The following is an 18,480-nucleotide window of genomic DNA, read 5'->3' on the forward strand; positions in this document are numbered from 1 at the left end:
CCAGGACAGGCCTCATACACCATTTATCAGGCATTTGTTAAAGTTTATTAACATTCAGCCAGTCAAATAATGTTTATAGGTGAACTACAGTGTGTATCAATCTTTTACAAAGTCTGTATAGCTGTCATATAAAGTTATAGTTTATTGTTGTTTACGTGTGAAATAACAAAGGAAATGAGCATACTTTCAGACATGTTGAACTATTCCTTTATAATGAGACAGAATGTTGTATTTAAGTACATGGTCATTCAAAAATTACATGATTGACACCAAAGTTTTATGAACCAGAAGCCAGTCAGAAACAGTGTAAACAAATTTGTACTAATAGGATCATTAGGAAATAAAGATATGGTATCCTGAGTATCTGGAATTTTATTTGTATTTAGTAGTTTACCTACTATGCCTGTAAAACGTGTTCCAGTAAAAATGCTATGTTGCTATTGTCCCTGTGAAAATAAAAGACAACATTAGCCTATTATTGATTTTTTTTTTTTCAAACGAAATCATGTTTTATTTACTCGAGTTGGTGGAGGCTGTGCCCGCGTCCAAACAGCAGCGCGCGGTGTGCATCCTGAACCGGAGTGCGACACCTGCCGAAACACACGAAGAAGAAGAAGGGAAAAAAAAAAAAAAAAAAAAACTCGAAAGGGGCGGGGCTTCGTTGGAGGCAAAAACCCTGCGAGGGGCTATCGTTGTTTGTAGTTAAAAATAAGAACGCATCATAAACTTTATTGCAATTAACTGTGAAAAGGACAGAAATACCGAGGAGAGGTAAACACATAAGCACGACGAAAAACACTAAACGGTGACTTCTTGCATGGGTGTTAGCCAGCTAGTTGCTAGCTTTGTGCCTGCAGTGAGAAGCTAGCGCAGCTAGTTAGTTAGCTTATCTGTGTTGAACTAACGCCGCACATTTTCCACTCGTTAACGTCCACGTTAGCGCCAGATGAACAGCTTCTCCATTTTTATTTGACATTCCGGCACTCGCCATGTGTTACTCGCTCAGTCACAAATGTTTATGTACTTTTTCATGGTCTGTCAGACTTTTGTTTGTAGGCTGGTTAGCTAACTAGCAAAGTCCATTGTGGTTAGCCACAGCTGGTTAGCTTCTTTCTCACTTGGTGCTTTGAGCTTTCCTCCATGTTGTTGTTTTTCTCTTATCCATCTGTCATGTTGACAACTGGTATGCCAATGAAAATACCACGATGCATGCTACGATTATTGGTGACATAGTGATAAGGTCTGCTGAGCTCATATGTAGTTTTTCTATGTGCAGGAGTGTAGCAAGCTGTGATTTATGGGCCCTGTGTAGGAAAAAATTCTGATGTTCTGTTAAACAATCCGAGTATCAGACATTGTTAGTGTAATCCATCAGTGATTCCTCTAATGCTGAAGCTGTTTTTATATTATTGCCAGTGTCTGTTAGTCATTTTTAGATAATACTGAATTGATAAAGAGTTTTGTTGTATTATAATTAAGCTAGTATCTGATGATTTGAGTTTTCATATTTGTTTTCTTTTTAAAAATTTTATTGTGTAGTGTGCCAAGAAATCTTAAGTCATTTAATTAATAGACATATGTATTGTGTGAACTTTGAAAGTGTTTAGCCAAAACTGTTGATGATCAGTGGCTTCTGTTCTTTGAGCAGCAAACATGGACGCAGGTGAAGACCAAAACACGGGCACCACCAATGGAAATCCTCAAACAGGCGGCAACTCTCGTGCACCCCAGATAGCCCACATGTCTCTATATGAAAGGCAGGCTGTACAGGTGTGTATAGCCTTTGTCTGCATAAACAACAGCATGTGATGAAAAGACCGTTTGTCATCTTTAATCGATGTAAATAATGACTTTATGAATATTCTTGAAACAATATTTGTCTCTCTTTGTGTTTGTGTAGGCTCTTCAAGCACTACAAAGACAGCCAAATGCTGCTCAGTACTTCCAGCAGCTCATGCTGCAGCAGCAGATCAATAGTGCCCAACTCCAGAACTTGGCTGCTGTGCAACAGGTAAACATGAGTGTGACAGGAAAATACAGTCAGTACAGAAATATGCAAAATAACATTTTAAGCAAAAGCTTTTCATCTCTTTCATTTTTCTCCCTAATCAAGGCCACGCTTGCAGCTAGTCGTCAGTCCAATACTCCAAGCAACAGCATGTCCCAGGCCACCACCACAGTAAGTTTTTTGTTACATGTCGTAAGGTTGATGTTTAGCACACTCTCAGAAGAGAGCATTCCAGTATGAGGGACAAAAAGTAGAAATATTCTATGGTCCAAAGTCAACCTTAGAAGATTTAGGCAACAATCTTTTTTAAAGGGCTAACATTTTCAATTTTTTTTCCTTTTTCGAGGCTTAGTCCTTAAAAAGTAATGTAGGTTTGATTAAAAACCAAAAAAATCTCTGTTCCTCACAGGTCAACCTAAGCACTACATCTGCGGGAGGTACCATGACTAATCCCCGTCCCCACGGCCCGGCCACATCTGCAACGACAACAGCTCTCAACCAGTCAGTGTTGCTGGGTGGAAACTCTGCGGGACAGGGACAGATGTATCTTCGGGTGAGTAAAAAGGACCATACATATTGTCAGTTTTATAAGAAATACTGTGAAATAGAAAATAGTATAGTGCGTATTGCTCTCACCTCTTACTAATTCAATTTACATTCTGTTTGTGAAAGCTTATTGATTTGGTGCCTTCTTGAGACTTCTCAAGAAGACCAGTAATTACGTATGATCTCTAGTAAGAAAAACAATTGGCACACCCGCAAAATAAATGTTTGCAATTATTTAGTATTCTGTGATACTATGGACTCAGTTACTGGCATGTGTTTTTTTTACAAGGCTGACCCACCTGTCTTGCTCCTCACACAGGTCAACCGCTCTCTCAGGGCTCCCCTTGCCTCTCAGCTCATCTTCATGCCTGGTGGTACAGCAACAGCTACTGTAGCAACAGTTGCCCAAACACAGCCGCAGCAGCAGCAGCAGCAACAACAGCAGCAGCAGCAGCAACAACAACAACAACAGCAACAGCAACAGCAGCAACAGCACGACATTGCTCCTACAACTGCAAGTGCCCAGTCCGACAGTGATCAGGTTTGAGGACCATCACATACGTAAAATCTGAAAAAAGTCATACTGTCTTAGAATATATGATTTTTAGATACATGGGAGGGCTCCACTAAGCCTGCTCCTGCTATTTACTCAAACTCTTTTCGTCACATCCTGCTCTTTATTTTATCTTCCAGGTGCAAAATCTGGCCCTGCACTGTGCTCCCAGAGCAGTTGCTGTCAAGTCTGAGCTTCCAGAGAGGAAAGATGTTGCTGGGTTTCCTCTGGGTCAACAGCAGCAGAATTTTGCCCAGAGAACTCAACAGCAGCAGGTGCAACCTCAACAGCAACAACAAATGGCCAAACCCAACTTTACTCAGCAGTCCACCGCAAACACTATGACTGTAAAGACTGGAAACCAGGCTGCCATGACTGTTACTCCCGCTGCTTCTGTAGCTCCTTCCTCTACCTCCTCTCCAGCACTCCCTCTCTCCCAACTCCTCCTGTCCTCCTCTGCTGCCCCTGTGATCCTGGTACCCACCACTAATGTTCCCACCACCACCCAGGGCTACTCCATCGGCTCAGTGACCCAGAAAGCCACTGTTAATACGCAGACTCTGGTGGTGCAACCCCTACAGCAGGCCAGCACTACTGCAGACAAAGGTCCGGTGCCAATCCAGCCCAAAACAGCTCAGGGACACCGCTTACCTGTGCAGCTACCCCCTCGACACCCACCTCCTATTCTCCCAGCACCACCTGGCAACAGCCAGGGCACTCCCCACATCCCTGTGCAGCTTGTGGGAGCCAGGCAGGGCTTAGCAGGAAATGCACAGGCTGTGGCCCTGGCACAGGTACGAAGTGGCACAAGCCAGGAAACCACCGGGAATGTTAATGCAGTCTCCAGCAACAGTGTTATGGTAAGAGCAAGCAGTGAAAGGAGGAACATAAGTATACTTCGTTGGATAGGTGTAAAGACAATAACCAGTGCAGAGGGAATTCTAACAGTTTTTCCTCCTATTTTCCTCCACATACCACTAGATAAAGCCTGCCATTGGTTCTCTGAAGAGAAAATCTGACTGTGATGCACCAAGTGAGATGGCAACAGAATGCTCTGACTCTACACCCGTGAAAGATTCTGCTCCTCCCTTATCCCCTGCCCCTACAAAGGACTCGGGTATGTCAGCCGTCACCAAATCAAACATACATGTATTAGTACCAATATTTGAATTTTTTAATTGTACAGTTTTGTCTGAAGGTTTATCATTTTCACTGTATCTTTCGTCCTCACTAGCTCCTTCTGCAGCGGCTGCCTTCCCGTCTCCTCCCACCCTGTCTTTGCCTCTGCCCTTGTCAAGAGTGGGGCTTGGAGACAACAGAGCACCTGTTCCCCAGGCAGTGGTCAAACCTCAAGTCCTCACCCACCTCATAGAGGGCTTTGTGATCCAGGAGGGAGCTGAGCCTTTCCCTGTAAGCGTGCTGTGCTATGATAACACACATTACACATTAAATCACATCTGCACCTTCTACTTTTTCATGTTAAACTGTTCCTCACTATCAGGCTTGTATTTGATTTGACAGGTTGCTGGACTCCTCAAAGACAGAGATTTTGCCCTGGTCGGCCGCTCAGAGAATGGACCTCCATGTGAGTGGTGGAATAACTCTTACTTTTAAAGATGATACCACAAATCTGTGTGCATGGTCAGAATCGTTTAAATGTGTAACATAGTTTCATTGTTCCCTCTTCCTCTTCAGTGTTGAAGTGTGAGTACTGTGGAAGCCTTGCACCAGCCAGCCAGTTCAGAGGATCAAAGAGGTTCTGTTCAAATACCTGTGCTAAGAGGTATGTTCTACTTCTTTTTCCAATTTTCTATTTATTTTTTTTGCTGTTTAGTCATATCATACACACCTCAAAAGATTCTACTGTGCTCAGGTCACTATAGAGCCAATTAGCACATTCCATGGAGTAAAAAAATGCAAGATTTGTGCGCATAGTCAGATGAAGAACCTAGGGACTGTCTTTCTGAGTATTGACTGTGCCACAGGTATAACGTGAGCTGCAGCCAACACTTTAAGACAAGCAGAGGGAGGAGTGGTGCTGGCCCAGCACCACCTCCAGCACCCACCGAGAGCACTGCAAGGCGGAGGGGCCCCTCTCGCAGGAGCAGTTCTAATAACAGCTGTAACAAACTATCAAGCAGGCATCTACCTGTCAAGGTAAGATCTGTAGATACAGGGATGAGGCTGCTGATGTTCTATATTTTTGTTTTTGTCAAATAATCCAATGAAAACATCTAACACCAGCAAATGAATTTGTCCTAATCTTTAAAGCTTTTCATAGAATTTGTTGACAATAGGAAAAAAATAGAAACAGTCCAGCCTAATGCTTTGTATACTGGGTATTAACTGTAGCTTTTTGTGTCTGAATCTCCACTCTTTTCCACAGTGTCACTCTGAGTCCAGTCGTTCAGAGGATGTATCCAGCGACGGAGAAGGAGAGGAGGACGATTCTCCTTCACTGTCCCCGAGCTCCTCACACTCCTGCTCAAGAGCTGAGCACAGCGCTCCTCCATCTGACAGCTCAGCTCCTGGTAGCCTCCCGATAGAGGGAGCTAACTTTCTCTCATCAACTCCTGCTCAGTGGAGCGTGGACGAAGTCTGCCGGTTTATCTCTTCACTTCAAGGTTGGTGTACGCTGATTGTCAAACAGATTTGTGAGCATTCGCTGTGTTTCTTTTTCTTATTTAGTTTTAATTTTGTCGTCCTTTTCTGTGTCCAGGTTGTGAAGAGTTGGCTGCCCAGTTCCTGTCACAGGAAATAGACGGGCAGGCTCTGATGCTTCTCCGAGAGGACCATCTCATCTCCACCATGAATATCAAGCTGGGTCCCGCTCTCAAGATCTGTGCCTCCATCAACAGCCTGCGTGAGTGATGGAGTCAGTGCTTATGAAGGACAGCAGGCTCATTTTCTCATTGATGAATCAGTACCTGGACCTGCTCCTCTTTTAGTAAGAAAAGACTGAGATCAGTGAGGATGCTTTTTACTAAACAGTGCGGCGCCATCACTCATATGGATATATGGGGATGGACAGTTTACTTTCTGGACGTTGAATGTGCAAAAACAATGTATGTATACTGTAACATGTGAGCGGTGAGGGTGGACAGTCTGAAAAATCCATGTCAGTAGTGTTTTGTCAGTTTTTTTTTCCTGTCTCTGAGTAGAGGCCTTTTGTATGTAAACTCTTGTGAAACTGTGCAAACCCAGCCTGCAGTACTTGGTGCTAGGTCTTTTAACTAGGACAGCTCACCTGTTGGGTTAAATAGAAAGATATGTTGCCTTCTGGCTGTATTTCAAACGGTGCTTTAACTTTAGTGATATATGATTTGGAGTGATGTCAAAAAACTTCTTTCAAATCTTTCAGTCTTTTACTAGTTAGTTGTTATTTTACCATAGATGTCTAATCCAGGCTCCAATCACATCAAGCAGAAGACACTCAAAAAGCCTGGTTTATATTAATTAGTTAATTTTACTAGTTATTAAAGTTTAGTTTTATATCTTTTCCATTTTGTACTACAATCAAAGTTATTTTTTCATGAATATGATATAGTTTTAGTAGCTTTAATCAACTTAACTACCTGAAAATAGGTATTCCTCATGGTTTGCTCTCTCAAGGGCTGAGTGGAAGTGCTCTGTGTACATGTATGCAGTACTACCAATAAACAATACCTGTTACTGGACCTGTTGGTGTGTTTCTTACCTCCATGATATCCACTTGAAAATGAAGAATACTGCAGGACTTGAGATATTTTATTTACATTTGAGTTTGTGTGAACAGTTTGAGCCCATTTCTTACCCACAGATGTCCACATGTGCTGAGCTTATAGAGAGTAATAATAGCATAAATACATTTATGTGCCCTAAATTTCCATAACTCTTTCAAACAGAATCATACAGAAATGTAATAATGTATATTACACCTGTTAATATACATTTATTTTAGATTGTAAACAAGATTTGTAAACCATCATATATTGACAGTATCGACTACAAGATGCAGCAGCTGTACATTGATCAAGCTTACATATCCTGAAGTGTACCACTATAAAATTACAGGTAGTTTTTCCCCCACTCTGAACCTCAAAGATTTAGGAACTGCAAAGACAAGGGGTCCTCAAATTCAGTTACACCACAGAGTTATTACTCCGTCTATTGTTTCTCAGCAAAACTTTGAGAACCCCCGGCCTAGTCAGACAAACATACTCACAAATGAGGTACTACATGAAAATGAATTTTCTTTGGTCCCCAAAGGTAAACAAGTTACACAGTTTTTCTTGTCAACTGATGTAGGAGACATAAATAAAATAAAAGGTCAATTTCAGTGGCCGAAGCTCTTATAAATAGAGCTAGGAACTCTTTTATTGCACTTCAGAGATATTGTTTTGTACAAGTGCACTATTGGGGTACCATCAGGGAGAATAGTGCAATCAATCCCACTGACACGGGCAATGATCAGAAAACAGTGTAGCTGTTGGTTTCCCCGTACCCTGCTTCCTGCAGGTACTGCTCAATGTTCACCGTCCCTGATGCCTTGAGGACTTTATCAGAGGCACTTTTCTCTCCTGAGCTGAGCTTGCGGCTAACCTCGGCCAGAGAGGGTCGATCCTGATCCTTCCACTGGCAGCAACCCTTAATGATGGTGTATCTGAGGCCGAGAGGAAAACAGTCTGAGCTTCACAGCACATTTGTTGAGGAGAGTGACTCTGCTTCTTCGGATTGTGTGATCTGGATCATGCAATGGATACTTACAGCGTGTTTGAACAGTTGGAAGGTTTTTTCAGACTTTTCCCACGTTGATGAAACTGAAGAAGCTCAGTAACTGGGATTTCTGCAAATGGAGCCTCACCTGGAGTGAGAGGAGTGAATGTAGTAGGTGTGGGTGAGGCGTACGGAGGAAACCTTCTATCAAGTTGTTTGTATTTTACATTGCAAAATCAAAATATATATTATGGTGTGATTTTATGGGGTATGTCTGTGGGTAAGATAGAAAGATGGACATGTCTGTTTTCAGTCAATACAGCAAATGAAATTCCTTACAGATTTAGGTACTTCATCTCATTATTGCTATAAAGAAGTCATTTCCTGGGTTCATAATATTGCCTACAAATTGCCTAATTCAAGCAGAGATGCAGTATTAAAATGATTAACGTGACGTGAAGTGATGACACAGTACAAATGGTATTGGAAAACTTATGACAGATAAAGGGTCAGTCCACCAATTATTACACATTAATGTAGCTAAATTGCTGGAGTTCCCCTTAATGAATTATTTCACTGTCACACATATTTGTATTCCTGATTCAAGTAGTAGAGAGTCCTACCTACGTGTATCTAACAAATACATTTCATTTATGCTGTATCTTGCTGTAAGTTAAAACTCCACTCACCCAGTGTTGCCATTTCATACAGTAACACGCCAAATGACCAGCTAGAGACGGACACACAGAGGCAAACTCTGGTTAGATCCTTCCATTCAGTTAACACTCTTAATAATATACTCACTGAACTTTAATATTTTTGCAGCAGCGTCTGTGCTGAAGGATCTGAATTCAGACAATACCACAAATGAAAACAGACAAACTCACATGTCGCTGCTCTGACCAGCAGGTCTCTTGGCCAGCAGCTCTGGTGCCTGCCATTTCTTCCTGCTGGGATCATCTTTCTGAGTGGCTCCCTGGTTCTTCCTTGTGTACACCCCATGCAATCCCCAAAGCTTGGCCGTGAAGTCCTTGGTGACCAGGACGCTGCGGGCACGGATGTTTCCATGGAGGAGGTCTTTGCTGTGAAGGAACTCCTGATTGAGGAACAAGATGAGGGGTATCTCAGGATTAAACACATAAGGTCCAAACTGACATATGTCAACAACCACTGGGAGGATTGGCATAACATTTTAGAAATAAATGATTATCCCCAGTGGATGAATCCTACGGACTTAAGTGATACCCTGACTTTTCTCTAGCCATGTGGTTGCTAAGGAGGTTACGTTTTTACATGTGTAAGTTTATTTGTTGGTTTGTCAGAAAGATTACACAAAAACTACTGAACTGATTTCCATGAAACCTGGATGGAGGATGTGTCTCATGAACTTCTGGTGCAGATCCAGAAAAAGGGATGGATCCAGGATTTTTTCAGGACAATCAGGTGTATTTAGGTGGCTGGTATCCAAGAATTAGTACAATTTTCTGTGGATCATAGATCTAGTGAGCTTAGATTTCCACTTAACAGTAAAATTTAGATTGATACGGGGCTTTCAAGCTTGATGGAAATAAATAGTACTGTTAGGCCTTGGTGGAGGTATGCGCTCTACTGAGCTCCATTTTAAATACTTTTACCACCAAATACCAACACAACAAATGACCTTCCAGTCAGCCTCAGCTGTCATTTTTGTTCAGTGCTAGTCAGCAAAAGTCAGCATGCTAACACGCTAAACTAAGCTGGTGCAACAAGGTAAACATAACCCATAAACATCATCATGTTAGCATTTTCCCTGTGAGACTGTTAGCGTGACAGTACATGTACACAAAGAAATAAGACAATCATACAAAAACACATGAATTAACACAGTAATATCCAGGATTGTCAGGTTTAATTGAGGCAAACCCTGTCATCAAGTACCCGCTGAGATTGGGTCAGGACAGGGTTACTGTAGTCCCGTGTCAGTGACTTGAAAGTAAAAAAATAAAATAAAAAAAAAGAGGACATACAGTACTATTAGAATACTAACCAGTGCTGACGCCACATGGCTGGCCATGGTGAATATTCTTCTCTCACTCATCTCACATGGAGGATCAACATTGTCCTGAAGAACAAAGACAAAGAAAAGCTTATTTTGCTTTGATGGTTAAAGTGAGTTAACCCACGTTGCGGCAATGCACCATCCTCTGTAAAAAAAAAAAAAAAAAAAAAATGTACCTGTCTGCATCGCCACAGGCAGCTGAGCAGGTCTTTGTTCTCCAGTTCTTCAACGACTGTGACCAGAGGAGCTCGAAGTGACACAACACCAAGGAGCTCTGGCAGGAAGGGATGTGGGCCGAGCTGTGCCAGGAAGGATGCGAAGCCCAGGAAGTTGTGTCTCTCTGTGGCATCAGCAGAGTCTAGAAAGGGGCAAAAAAGAGAGGGAGATCAAGCAACCCGGCAGACACCTGAAACCAACTACTCTCACACAAAATCCAAGCGTCTCACCATTCAGGACTCGCAGCACCACGTTCCTATTCTCCATACGGGCCCTGTAGAGGGACACAGAGGAGTCAGAGCGCAGGGAGAAGGCAACAGTCAGAGGGGTGACCAAGTTGAAGGTCTCGGGCAGCCTCTGGCGGGGCAACTCTCTGGGCTGGATAATGGGGGTGAAACTGGGCACGAAGGGCTGTGGTGGGGGGCTGGACGGGATGGAGGGTGTGAACGCAGACTTGGAGAAGTTTCTGGAGGCATAAGTGTTCGGTGGGTGGAAGGTGGAGTAGGAACTGGGCACGTCCAGAGCAATGCTTTCATGCTCCAGGACGTTGATACCCGGTGGAGCTAAGAAGGGAGAGAGAGAGAGAGCGAGAGAGAGAGAGAGCGAGAGAGAGAGAGAGAGAGAGAGAGAGAGCGAGAGAGAGAGAGCGAGAGAGAGAGAGAGAGATCAATAGAGATAAATTAAAGGATTTACATGAGAGTAGGTAGCTTGTGGTCAACTTGTCCCTGGCTGCCCTCTACTTTGTTAAATGACAAAATGATAAATCAGAATATTAGTTGAGTTAACGATATGATGTATGTGTGGACAGTAACAGCAGTTTTAAAGGTGCTAATCAAGACAAAAATGAATGTGTAGAAAGTTGCCAACAGAACAACAAAATGAACCTGGACTCATAAAGGTCCATTTTGACAAAGAAAGCTGATTGTAAGTCTCAACTTGAGACTCGTCCCAACTTGTCAAAAAGTGATGCTTTGGGATTGTAGTTCGGGTCAGTCAACGTATAAAGTGCCAGTATTTGATGAGTTGAGAATGAGGCTCAAAAATCAACCAACATATACTTAAATATACATACAGAATCAGCTTGCTGTCTGTGTAGATCCAGTTTAATTTCTGTGATATGATTTCATTGATTTAAATCAACCGTGATGCTTCCGATGTCTCACCATCAATGCCATGCAGCACTCTCCTGTTGGCCGGCTTCGGGGCATGTGGACGGATTCGATCGACTTTTTCCGGACAAAAGCGCAGCAGGAGAACGAAGACCAGAGTGACCAGGAAGCTGGCCAGCAGCAGGGTGGGCACGATGATCACCTCCTGCTCATACACACGGATCTCTGCAAACAGGAACAGACACGGCCCTTAAAATCACTCAGCAAGTCTGAGGTACACTGACATGTTTGTCTGAGCTGGCATGCTGTTTGTTCGTCTCAGGTCAACAATTGAACAAGGCGTCTAATGGCCTTCTTCTGATAAAAACTCACCACAGATTGTATCTCCGTGCGTACAGCGGAAGTCTGCTTCTGATGCTGAAGACATCCTGGCACATGTTAAAAAGAGATTAAGGAATATTTTTTTCACACAGACTATTTTTTTTTTTAGCTTCAGGAAACTTTCTATTTACAAAAAAATAATTGCAAATCTCTATAATGGCTACACAAAGAGATGTAGAAGAATGAGAACGAGACAAAGTGAGAGCAGCCGTCCTGAAACCTGTGCTGTCTCCTGGGTTGAATCAGTGAATGGTAACATGACACTTTCCAAGGTATCCGGCACGAGAAGGTGTCTGAGCGAGTGTGTAACTGAGACCAGAAACTTCACCTGTTGGTACACCACCTCTGGGGATCGCCAAAAGACTCTGACACCTCACTGAATTGTTGTTTTTTTAATCTAATCATTTCAGGACTTTAGCACAGCTCTCACCCACTGCTCCATGTTAAGGAGAAGAAAAGCATGACACACCCTACATAAAAGCTGTATGCAATGACAAAAATCAAAAGAATCATCTCTACCTGGGGGAGTCTTTATTCTGTGTATCTGAGATTAAGAGTGTAAAGGAAGCAATGACACAGCAGTCACACAGGGAAACTCCTCATCCTTGAGCGTCAGATCCAACATCTCTAAACCTGTTCACCTGCATTTTTATGCCACAGAAATGTTACAGCTGGAGGCTCCTTCACACACAAACAGCAACACACAAATGGAAAAAATGGCACCGGCTCGCACGGCTAAAATCAATGTCATGATCATCACAGGATGATTACCCATACAGATTCACAGTCTTTATGTTAAACATTAACCCACTCTGTCTCAGAGCTACCTCAACAGTCTGTTACATGACTTAAAAGACGTGTTGTGTATACAGTCCATACCTCAGCTCTCTTCAGTTGTGTCTTAAATCCCAAAGAGAATGTTAAATCCTGTTATTCCACGCTCATATCATACACTTCACTTGCAGGCACTTGTCACACATCCTCCCAGATGAATGTCGAGTCCGGGTCCAGCTTTGCTTTTCAGATCCTCATTGTCTCTCTTTTTTTCCCTCAGAGGATCAGTGAGCTAACTCCCTGTTTGTCCACCTCCTGTGCTTTCTTAACTCCACCCAGCTCACCTACACCTCATCCCTCCTCTCTTTTCGTTACCTCTGCCTCCTTCCTTCTTAAGAGGTGATGTATCAGGTTGATAACAGGTTGATGGAAATCCAGTCTTGCCCTGCCTCTCTTTCAGCTGCCCTACCCACTTCTCTGGCGTCAACATATGTCACCTTGTTTATATCTGACCCCGCCTTTCTTGTCTTTGTTTGGGAAAAACAGGTCCTGCCAGTCCTTGTCATTTTTAGTCCTTTTGTTTGTCATGGCTGATCTTCATTGTACTGGAACAAGTCTGACGAGCTTTGCAGCCTTTGGAGGATTTATTCAGCAACAACAAACTGCATTTCTTGCCAGTTAAAGACTTTAAGTATAGGTAATAATCCCACATCCTGTAAAATATATGAACGTATACTGTCAGGATAATGCATTGTTACAGCAGTGAAAGAAGAACTCTAATCTCATACTGAAGAAAAGGTACCAATACCACACTCACAAACATTTAATAACTAAGAGTGAAGTAAAAGACCTGCATTAAATATTCTACTGAAGTCAAAGTATACAAGTTTTATCCAAAGAATGTATTTTAACCTCTTCAACCTGGACTCAATGCAAGAATCATCACAGAATCTCCATGTTGTCGGACAAATTCATCCTAGTCAAAATCTAAAATTTTGCCAAAATACTAAACCGGATTTGTCAAAAAGACATTAAGATTATTTAATTTTGATGGGACATTGCAGCCGTGAAAATGATGGCAGGTCGTCCCAGCTTTCTGATTAAAGCATCATATAGCTGAAAAGATCTGTTTGAACAAGTAGATACAAAATTATTTTTTCATACAATTTGGGAGTATGCCCCATGTTGTCCCACATTCGATTTGACATTTCATAACAGGGGTTTTATCCAAACACCATCTACACCCACATCCTGTTCAATTTTGTAAGGTCGTAAGCAGTTATGAGCACAAATTAGTAAACAGGAGGGTTACGCCCTGCACAGCTTGTCAGTCTACCATAAAAAAACACAACAAGTCTCTAACCACTCATATTAATAGCTACGGGTATTACATAACCTGCATATATTTGGGCTGGTGGGGGAAGCCTGTAAAGAGGCCTCTGCTGAAAACGAGTATAAACTCAGGACCTCCTGACTGACCGGAAACCCCTGAGCCAGAAAAATAAAATTAATGTTCTCAGTATGAGGATTTCTATCTAAAGAACAACACTGACAAAAATGTTGCAGTCAGATTAAAAAATATAATCTTCGTAAAGAACATGCTGCCTTGAGGTGAATGCTAATGTTAGCATGCTGACATGCTGATGATAAGTAGGCATGTTTATCTTACCAAATTAGTTCAAGCAGAGAAGCAGTTGTTAAGTACCAAGTATTTAGTATATTCTATTGGTATATATCTTATTGTAGTATGGAGTATGCTTTGGCTTTTTATTATCTACTGTATTCAGCTATTTCACTTATTTTGATATGTGCTGTTTGTTTTTCTACATGTTTCTCTCTGCTAGTGTTAATATATATCTTAAGCAACATTATGTAACCGTTTTAGCTTAAAACAGCTTGCCTCTCTATCTGCCACTCAGCCCACCCAACACTTGTTTCTGCACTATGCAACTTCAGTGAGAGGGGAGGATCACAGTGTTACAGACATGTTTACTTCAACATACAAGTTTTCAACACACAACATTATCATGATGTGAAGAGTTCTGTTTGTAGTTAGCACCTTCATTATGTCTGTAATTGTTACAGACCTGGGATTTGATTACAACAGTCAGCAGTCAGAAACGGTGGGTAGAGGGCGCCAAACTGCACAAAAAGACAATTTCTAAATAATGTTGCTTAAAAGTTATTCATGCTCCAACGAAATGCCTGGATACCCTACAACAGTAACACAATATTGTCCTAACAACGGCAGATGAAAACTCAAAACATAACCAGATATTACAGTTCATCCTGTGGGGAACATGAACGTCTGCACTAAACGCTGCTACTCAAAAAACTCATGGTGATCCTCGAGGGACAGTCAACAAAACCAGTTTGATTCATCATGTTGGGACAATGAATGCAGTTTAATTTAGCAGCTTTTTTTGATTTTTCGACCAGAAAAAAAGTGTTGCACTGACCACCATCCATACAGCCCTGGCTCTACCTCGGTCACAAATATACTATTAGGGTTCAACAAATCTTTTGTTCATGCCTTTGTAGTTCAACAGAAAAAAAACAACAAGATTTATCATCTGCAAGTTGCCAAAGGTAATTTTAATAGCCACATAATTGACAGTGCAATTGCATGTTACATTACTTTTTGTTATCAAAGTCTATTCAGAAGGCACGGCATTGAAAATATGATACTTGAGGAATTAGTGAAAATCATGAAAATGAAATGCAAATTAAAAACTCTGTGATCAAACCAACAGTGTGTGAAAGCAGAGTTTTCCTCTCACAGTTTGACAGCTGAGTGAGGCTGAGGTCCCAGCCACTTCTCTCCTGAAACAGAGAACACAAAAATGAGACTGGGCAGGAAACTCAGTGCAGCTTCAGCCTGAATTGCCAATGAGATGCTGAACTTTGTAAAACCCACAGAAACAAAAGGAAAAAAAAAACGCAATACAGTTTGTAATGTTGTCAATATTAAAATGTAAAAAATAGACTGCATTTCTTAGTGTGTAGTAACAGTATATCAATATGTATCAGGTTCTTATCAGGGGTGAGTCACAGAGAGTGCATTTGTCATGTTATTCTTTATTCTGTCACATTTACATGACATGCATTTGTGTTTGTTAATGATGTGCAGTACAGGTTTCTCACCAATGCAGTGGGCCATGAGCTCAAATCTGTCAGATCCAAAAAACATCTCTGGCTTTCCGTTTACATGACAGACTATCATGGGGAAGCCAAACGCCTGAGGAGAGACAGCAGTAAAGATTAAGTTCATGACATCATCTTATCTTGTCTCTCTTGCTTGAATCAACAAGGAGAACTGAAGGACAACGGACCCCATAATCAAGCGCTTCTTTTGTTGAGCTTTTCAGTTTGTCTTTGATCTCCTCGGAGTTGTACAGCGCCAGTGCTTCTTTAATCTCGCTGTCAGACAATCCTGCTTTGATCGCCGCCTGCAGCAAAGAGAAACACCAGTGTGATCAAACTAGATGGAGATTATTAATCTTCTCAGAGACAACCAGGCTGGATGAGTTGGTACCTCGGACAACGATGCGGGCTCAGTGATGTCTTTGTCCTCACTCCAGATCCTTCTCCACAGCTCTCGGGACACCTGCTCAACCCGTTTGTCTCCACCCTTCTCCCTCTCTTGCACTGCTGTCACAAATCGCATTGCAGACATAGAGCCTAGAAGAGCAAAACAGAAGAAGAACTGGTGAACTCATGGCCTTATTAGCTTTGCCAGTTAAAAGAAACAGAACTAATCACTGACTTGTACAAGGTTTAATTACCAACTGGGCGGAATGAGCAACTACCCTCAGACCCTCAGGCCCACAGCCCTCATGGAAATAATTTGGTTGTTTGTGTTATATGGGAATATGTATCATTGAGCACAAAATCAACTGACATGATAGAGGCGTATATCAGATTAGTGTTGCAACTAATTAATCCGGCAATTTGTGTATCGAGTAAAATGAGAGAAAATAGTCATATTAACTGGTAAAATTTCCCACAGACCAAGTTGATCTATTTTGACATCTTATTTTTGTTGACACAAATCCGAACATTTTTGGCTACTCTCATATACAGCAAAGAAAAGTGTTGAATTCACATTTCAAATGTAAGAAAACAAACGCTGCAGGTGCAGATGCATTTCCTCTGGAACAATTAATTATTTAGGCTCTACTCAAGTATTTTTTTAGGATCTTCAGTATTTCAGCTGATATTATTTTTACTTGCCTTGTGTTCCTAAACATATTTGCTTTTAGTTAAATAAGAAACAGTAAACCAGGATCCATGAACATGTACACAATCCCCAGAGACTGGACAGAGTGAGAGTCTCAGCGGCTCATTTTATACTCTTATCAGCACACATTACATGACTGATCCCGTCAAATCCTGTTTGTATGTACCTTTTTTGAACATGGCCTCGAAAGGGTCAGCTGGAGTCTCCAAGGGAACATTAAAATATCCCGCCAAGCGGCGCAGGTCGTTCGTCATGTACATGAACTTGTTTGGAACCACGCCAGGAGGCTTATTGCCTGTAATGAAAGATAAATATTGTATGGAATATAACAGCACCAACAGTGTCAACACAGATGGGAATTGCAACATGCCTTGCAATAATTATCAAGATCCAGTTTTCATAACATTTCTTTTAAGTATTTGTATTTTTTACTTAATGCCGCACTATGTAGTTTTGGGGAAGACATTTCCATCAGAACAAAAAGATCTTCATTGACTAATTTATTATTTTTTTATGCCTGAATAAACAGACTAAACAAACTGAGACCTTATTTTCCTCTGAGAAACAGATTGTTTACTCAGTTATGTAAAAATTAATTATTCATCAGTTTGTATCATTCCTAAAATGTGAAGTTTGAATTTCTTCTCTAAAACTACATAGTTGCCCTTTAAGTAAAAGCAGTGATACCACAATCAAGAAATAAAGTTTCAAAAGGGAAAGTCCTCCAGTGGAGTAAAAATAAGCAAGTATTAACATTAAAAAATATGCTTCATGCCCAACAGCCTGTTTCAGAATAACTTACGGTATATTGGATTTTAACTTTTATATATAAGTGTCTTTTGCAGTTGCAGCCGCTAAAAGTAGATCTTATTTTAAATAGTTTGTATACTGCTATTACAAATATGAATCAGTAAAGTAAAAAATGAAAGTTAAGTAATTCAAATACTAATAATAATTGCTACTGAAAATGAAAACGAAATAGAAATATTAAGAAGAAGAAAAAGAATGCACTTAAGTACTTCATTACTTTCCACCACTTGCTTAAGTACCTGATCCTTGCATGATGCCGCCCAGAAAAGCAGGTCTCAGTTTGAGCTCTATGTTCCACACATGTCTGTAGCGGCACATCACCTGTAAATACAGACGAGCTGTGTGAATCCTCGTTTTTAACCAAGACAGCGGATCTGATCGTCAACATAACATCAGAAAGACACAAACCTCAAAGCCGAGCCAGGAGTATGGAGAAACCACATCGTAGAACAACTCGACCACTTTCTTGGATGTCATCTTGGGTGTCAGTGGCTTCTTAGATTACCTTGCAGGAACACGACGCTTAAATAAATGTAAAGTTTAAACTGTTCGGTGATGTGTGAATAACACAGGGGCAGTGAGCGTCTCCTCTCGTCTCCTTGCACACCACCCTGCACTGCACAGTGTGTCAAAGTTCAACTTGAGCTGTCGGAGGACTGTAATGGTTAATCCAGTCCCTGCACGATTAATTGTTAAATGAGCAAGCAGAGATCTCTTTCGTCGATATTATCAGACGTATCAGCCCAGAGTTATCTTAAATCCGTTGCAAGCATTTATCGATATTGAAGTTAGCTTAGCTTTCAGTTAGCTAGCATTTCAAGCAACACATACTGCTGAGTTAGAGAACAGTATAAGGGACAGGGTGATAAAAGTAGGAATGTATATCTGAACACAAACCAAACTCAACGCTATATTACTGCCCTCCTCTGGACGGACTACAACTCTACGTAAACCTACCTACGTTTCTTCTCTTCTTCTGCGCGAGCGTCTTCGTCTTCTTCTACGATTTTAAATAGCGCTAGACAAGACAGCCTTTACATGTTAGCGCCTCCTGAAGCGGAGCGTGGAGCACTACATGAGCAGTGGCAACGATTTTCACTCAGATTTTCT

At 41.5% G+C, this 18,480-nt stretch overlaps 3 protein-coding genes across 6 annotated transcripts; 1 reads left to right on the top strand and 2 right to left on the bottom strand.

Moving 5' to 3' along the window:
* The first annotated feature begins 640 nt into the window (after positions 1 to 640).
* On the top strand, positions 641 to 6,784 carry phc1 (polyhomeotic homolog 1). Of its 3 annotated transcripts, none has more exons than XM_037074899.1 (14): positions 641 to 771; positions 1,649 to 1,770; positions 1,901 to 2,011; positions 2,114 to 2,179; positions 2,418 to 2,561; positions 2,874 to 3,095; positions 3,248 to 3,967; positions 4,089 to 4,224; positions 4,342 to 4,517; positions 4,629 to 4,692; positions 4,803 to 4,890; positions 5,093 to 5,264; positions 5,494 to 5,731; positions 5,827 to 6,784. In XM_037074899.1, the coding sequence occupies exons 2-14, from the start codon at positions 1,654 to 1,656 to the stop codon at positions 5,976 to 5,978; spliced, it is 2,406 nt and encodes an 801-aa protein (XP_036930794.1). In that variant the 5' UTR covers positions 641 to 771; positions 1,649 to 1,653; the 3' UTR covers positions 5,979 to 6,784. The 3 variants fall into 3 exon arrangements, with proteins under 3 accessions (XP_036930794.1, XP_036930795.1, XP_036930793.1); XM_037074900.1 differs by lacking the exon at positions 641 to 771 and adding an exon at positions 900 to 1,240; XM_037074898.1 differs by lacking the exon at positions 641 to 771 and adding an exon at positions 900 to 1,183.
* Positions 6,785 to 6,842: 58 nt separating this feature from the next.
* styk1b (serine/threonine/tyrosine kinase 1b) lies at positions 6,843 to 12,685 on the bottom strand. The gene is made up of 10 exons (XM_037075001.1): positions 12,426 to 12,685; positions 11,538 to 11,593; positions 11,220 to 11,390; positions 10,287 to 10,619; positions 10,017 to 10,198; positions 9,829 to 9,903; positions 8,690 to 8,898; positions 8,492 to 8,532; positions 7,854 to 7,950; positions 6,843 to 7,749 (listed from the first exon to the last, which is right to left on the bottom strand). The coding sequence occupies exons 2-10, from the start codon at positions 11,590 to 11,592 to the stop codon at positions 7,557 to 7,559; spliced, it is 1,356 nt and encodes a 451-aa protein (XP_036930896.1). The 5' UTR covers position 11,593; positions 12,426 to 12,685; the 3' UTR covers positions 6,843 to 7,556.
* Positions 12,686 to 14,885: 2,200 nt separating this feature from the next.
* LOC119006383 (glutathione S-transferase kappa 1-like) lies at positions 14,886 to 18,378 on the bottom strand. Of its 2 annotated transcripts, XM_037075071.1 has the most exons (8): positions 18,328 to 18,378; positions 17,779 to 17,875; positions 17,610 to 17,691; positions 16,727 to 16,855; positions 15,856 to 16,001; positions 15,653 to 15,769; positions 15,465 to 15,558; positions 14,886 to 15,143 (listed from the first exon to the last, which is right to left on the bottom strand). In XM_037075071.1, the coding sequence occupies exons 2-8, from the start codon at positions 17,845 to 17,847 to the stop codon at positions 15,097 to 15,099; spliced, it is 684 nt and encodes a 227-aa protein (XP_036930966.1). In that variant the 5' UTR covers positions 17,848 to 17,875; positions 18,328 to 18,378; the 3' UTR covers positions 14,886 to 15,096. The 2 variants fall into 2 exon arrangements, with proteins under 2 accessions (XP_036930966.1, XP_036930965.1); XM_037075070.1 differs by lacking the exon at positions 18,328 to 18,378 and having other exon boundaries at positions 17,779 to 18,255.
* Positions 18,379 to 18,480: the final 102 nt, after the last annotated feature.

The sequence above is a fragment of the Acanthopagrus latus genome, chromosome 17 (genome assembly GCF_904848185.1).
Source record: "Acanthopagrus latus isolate v.2019 chromosome 17, fAcaLat1.1, whole genome shotgun sequence".
Taxonomy (NCBI): domain Eukaryota; kingdom Metazoa; phylum Chordata; class Actinopteri; order Spariformes; family Sparidae; genus Acanthopagrus; species Acanthopagrus latus.

Bases quoted from the DNA above. Each gene is read 5' to 3' on its own strand.
- phc1 (XM_037074898.1), top strand. From the start codon at position 1,141: ATGTTGTTGTTTTTCTCTTATCCATCTGTCATGTTGACAACTG. The intron at 4,693-4,802 runs GTGAGTGGTGGA...CTTCCTCTTCAG, and splicing joins CTCAGAGAATGGACCTCCAT to TGTTGAAGTGTGAGTACTGT. The intron at 4,891-5,092 runs GTATGTTCTACT...ACTGTGCCACAG, and splicing joins TCAAATACCTGTGCTAAGAG to GTATAACGTGAGCTGCAGCC.
- styk1b (XM_037075001.1), bottom strand. From the start codon at position 11,592: ATGTCTTCAGCATCAGAAGCAGACTTCCGCTGTACGCACGGAGATACA. The intron at 11,391-11,537 runs GTGAGTTTTTAT...TCCTGTTTGCAG, and splicing joins GCACGGAGATACAATCTGTG to AGATCCGTGTGTATGAGCAG. The intron at 7,750-7,853 runs GTAAGTATCCAT...TCTCGGCCTCAG, and splicing joins TCCAACTGTTCAAACACGCT to ATACACCATCATTAAGGGTT.
- LOC119006383 (XM_037075071.1), bottom strand. From the start codon at position 17,847: ATGACATCCAAGAAAGTGGTCGAGTTGTTCTACGATGTGGTTTCTCCA. The intron at 16,002-16,726 runs GTACATACAAAC...TTGCTCTTCTAG, and splicing joins CGAGGCCATGTTCAAAAAAG to GCTCTATGTCTGCAATGCGA. The intron at 15,559-15,652 runs GTCCGTTGTCCT...GTCTCTCCTCAG, and splicing joins AAGAAGCGCTTGATTATGGG to GCGTTTGGCTTCCCCATGAT.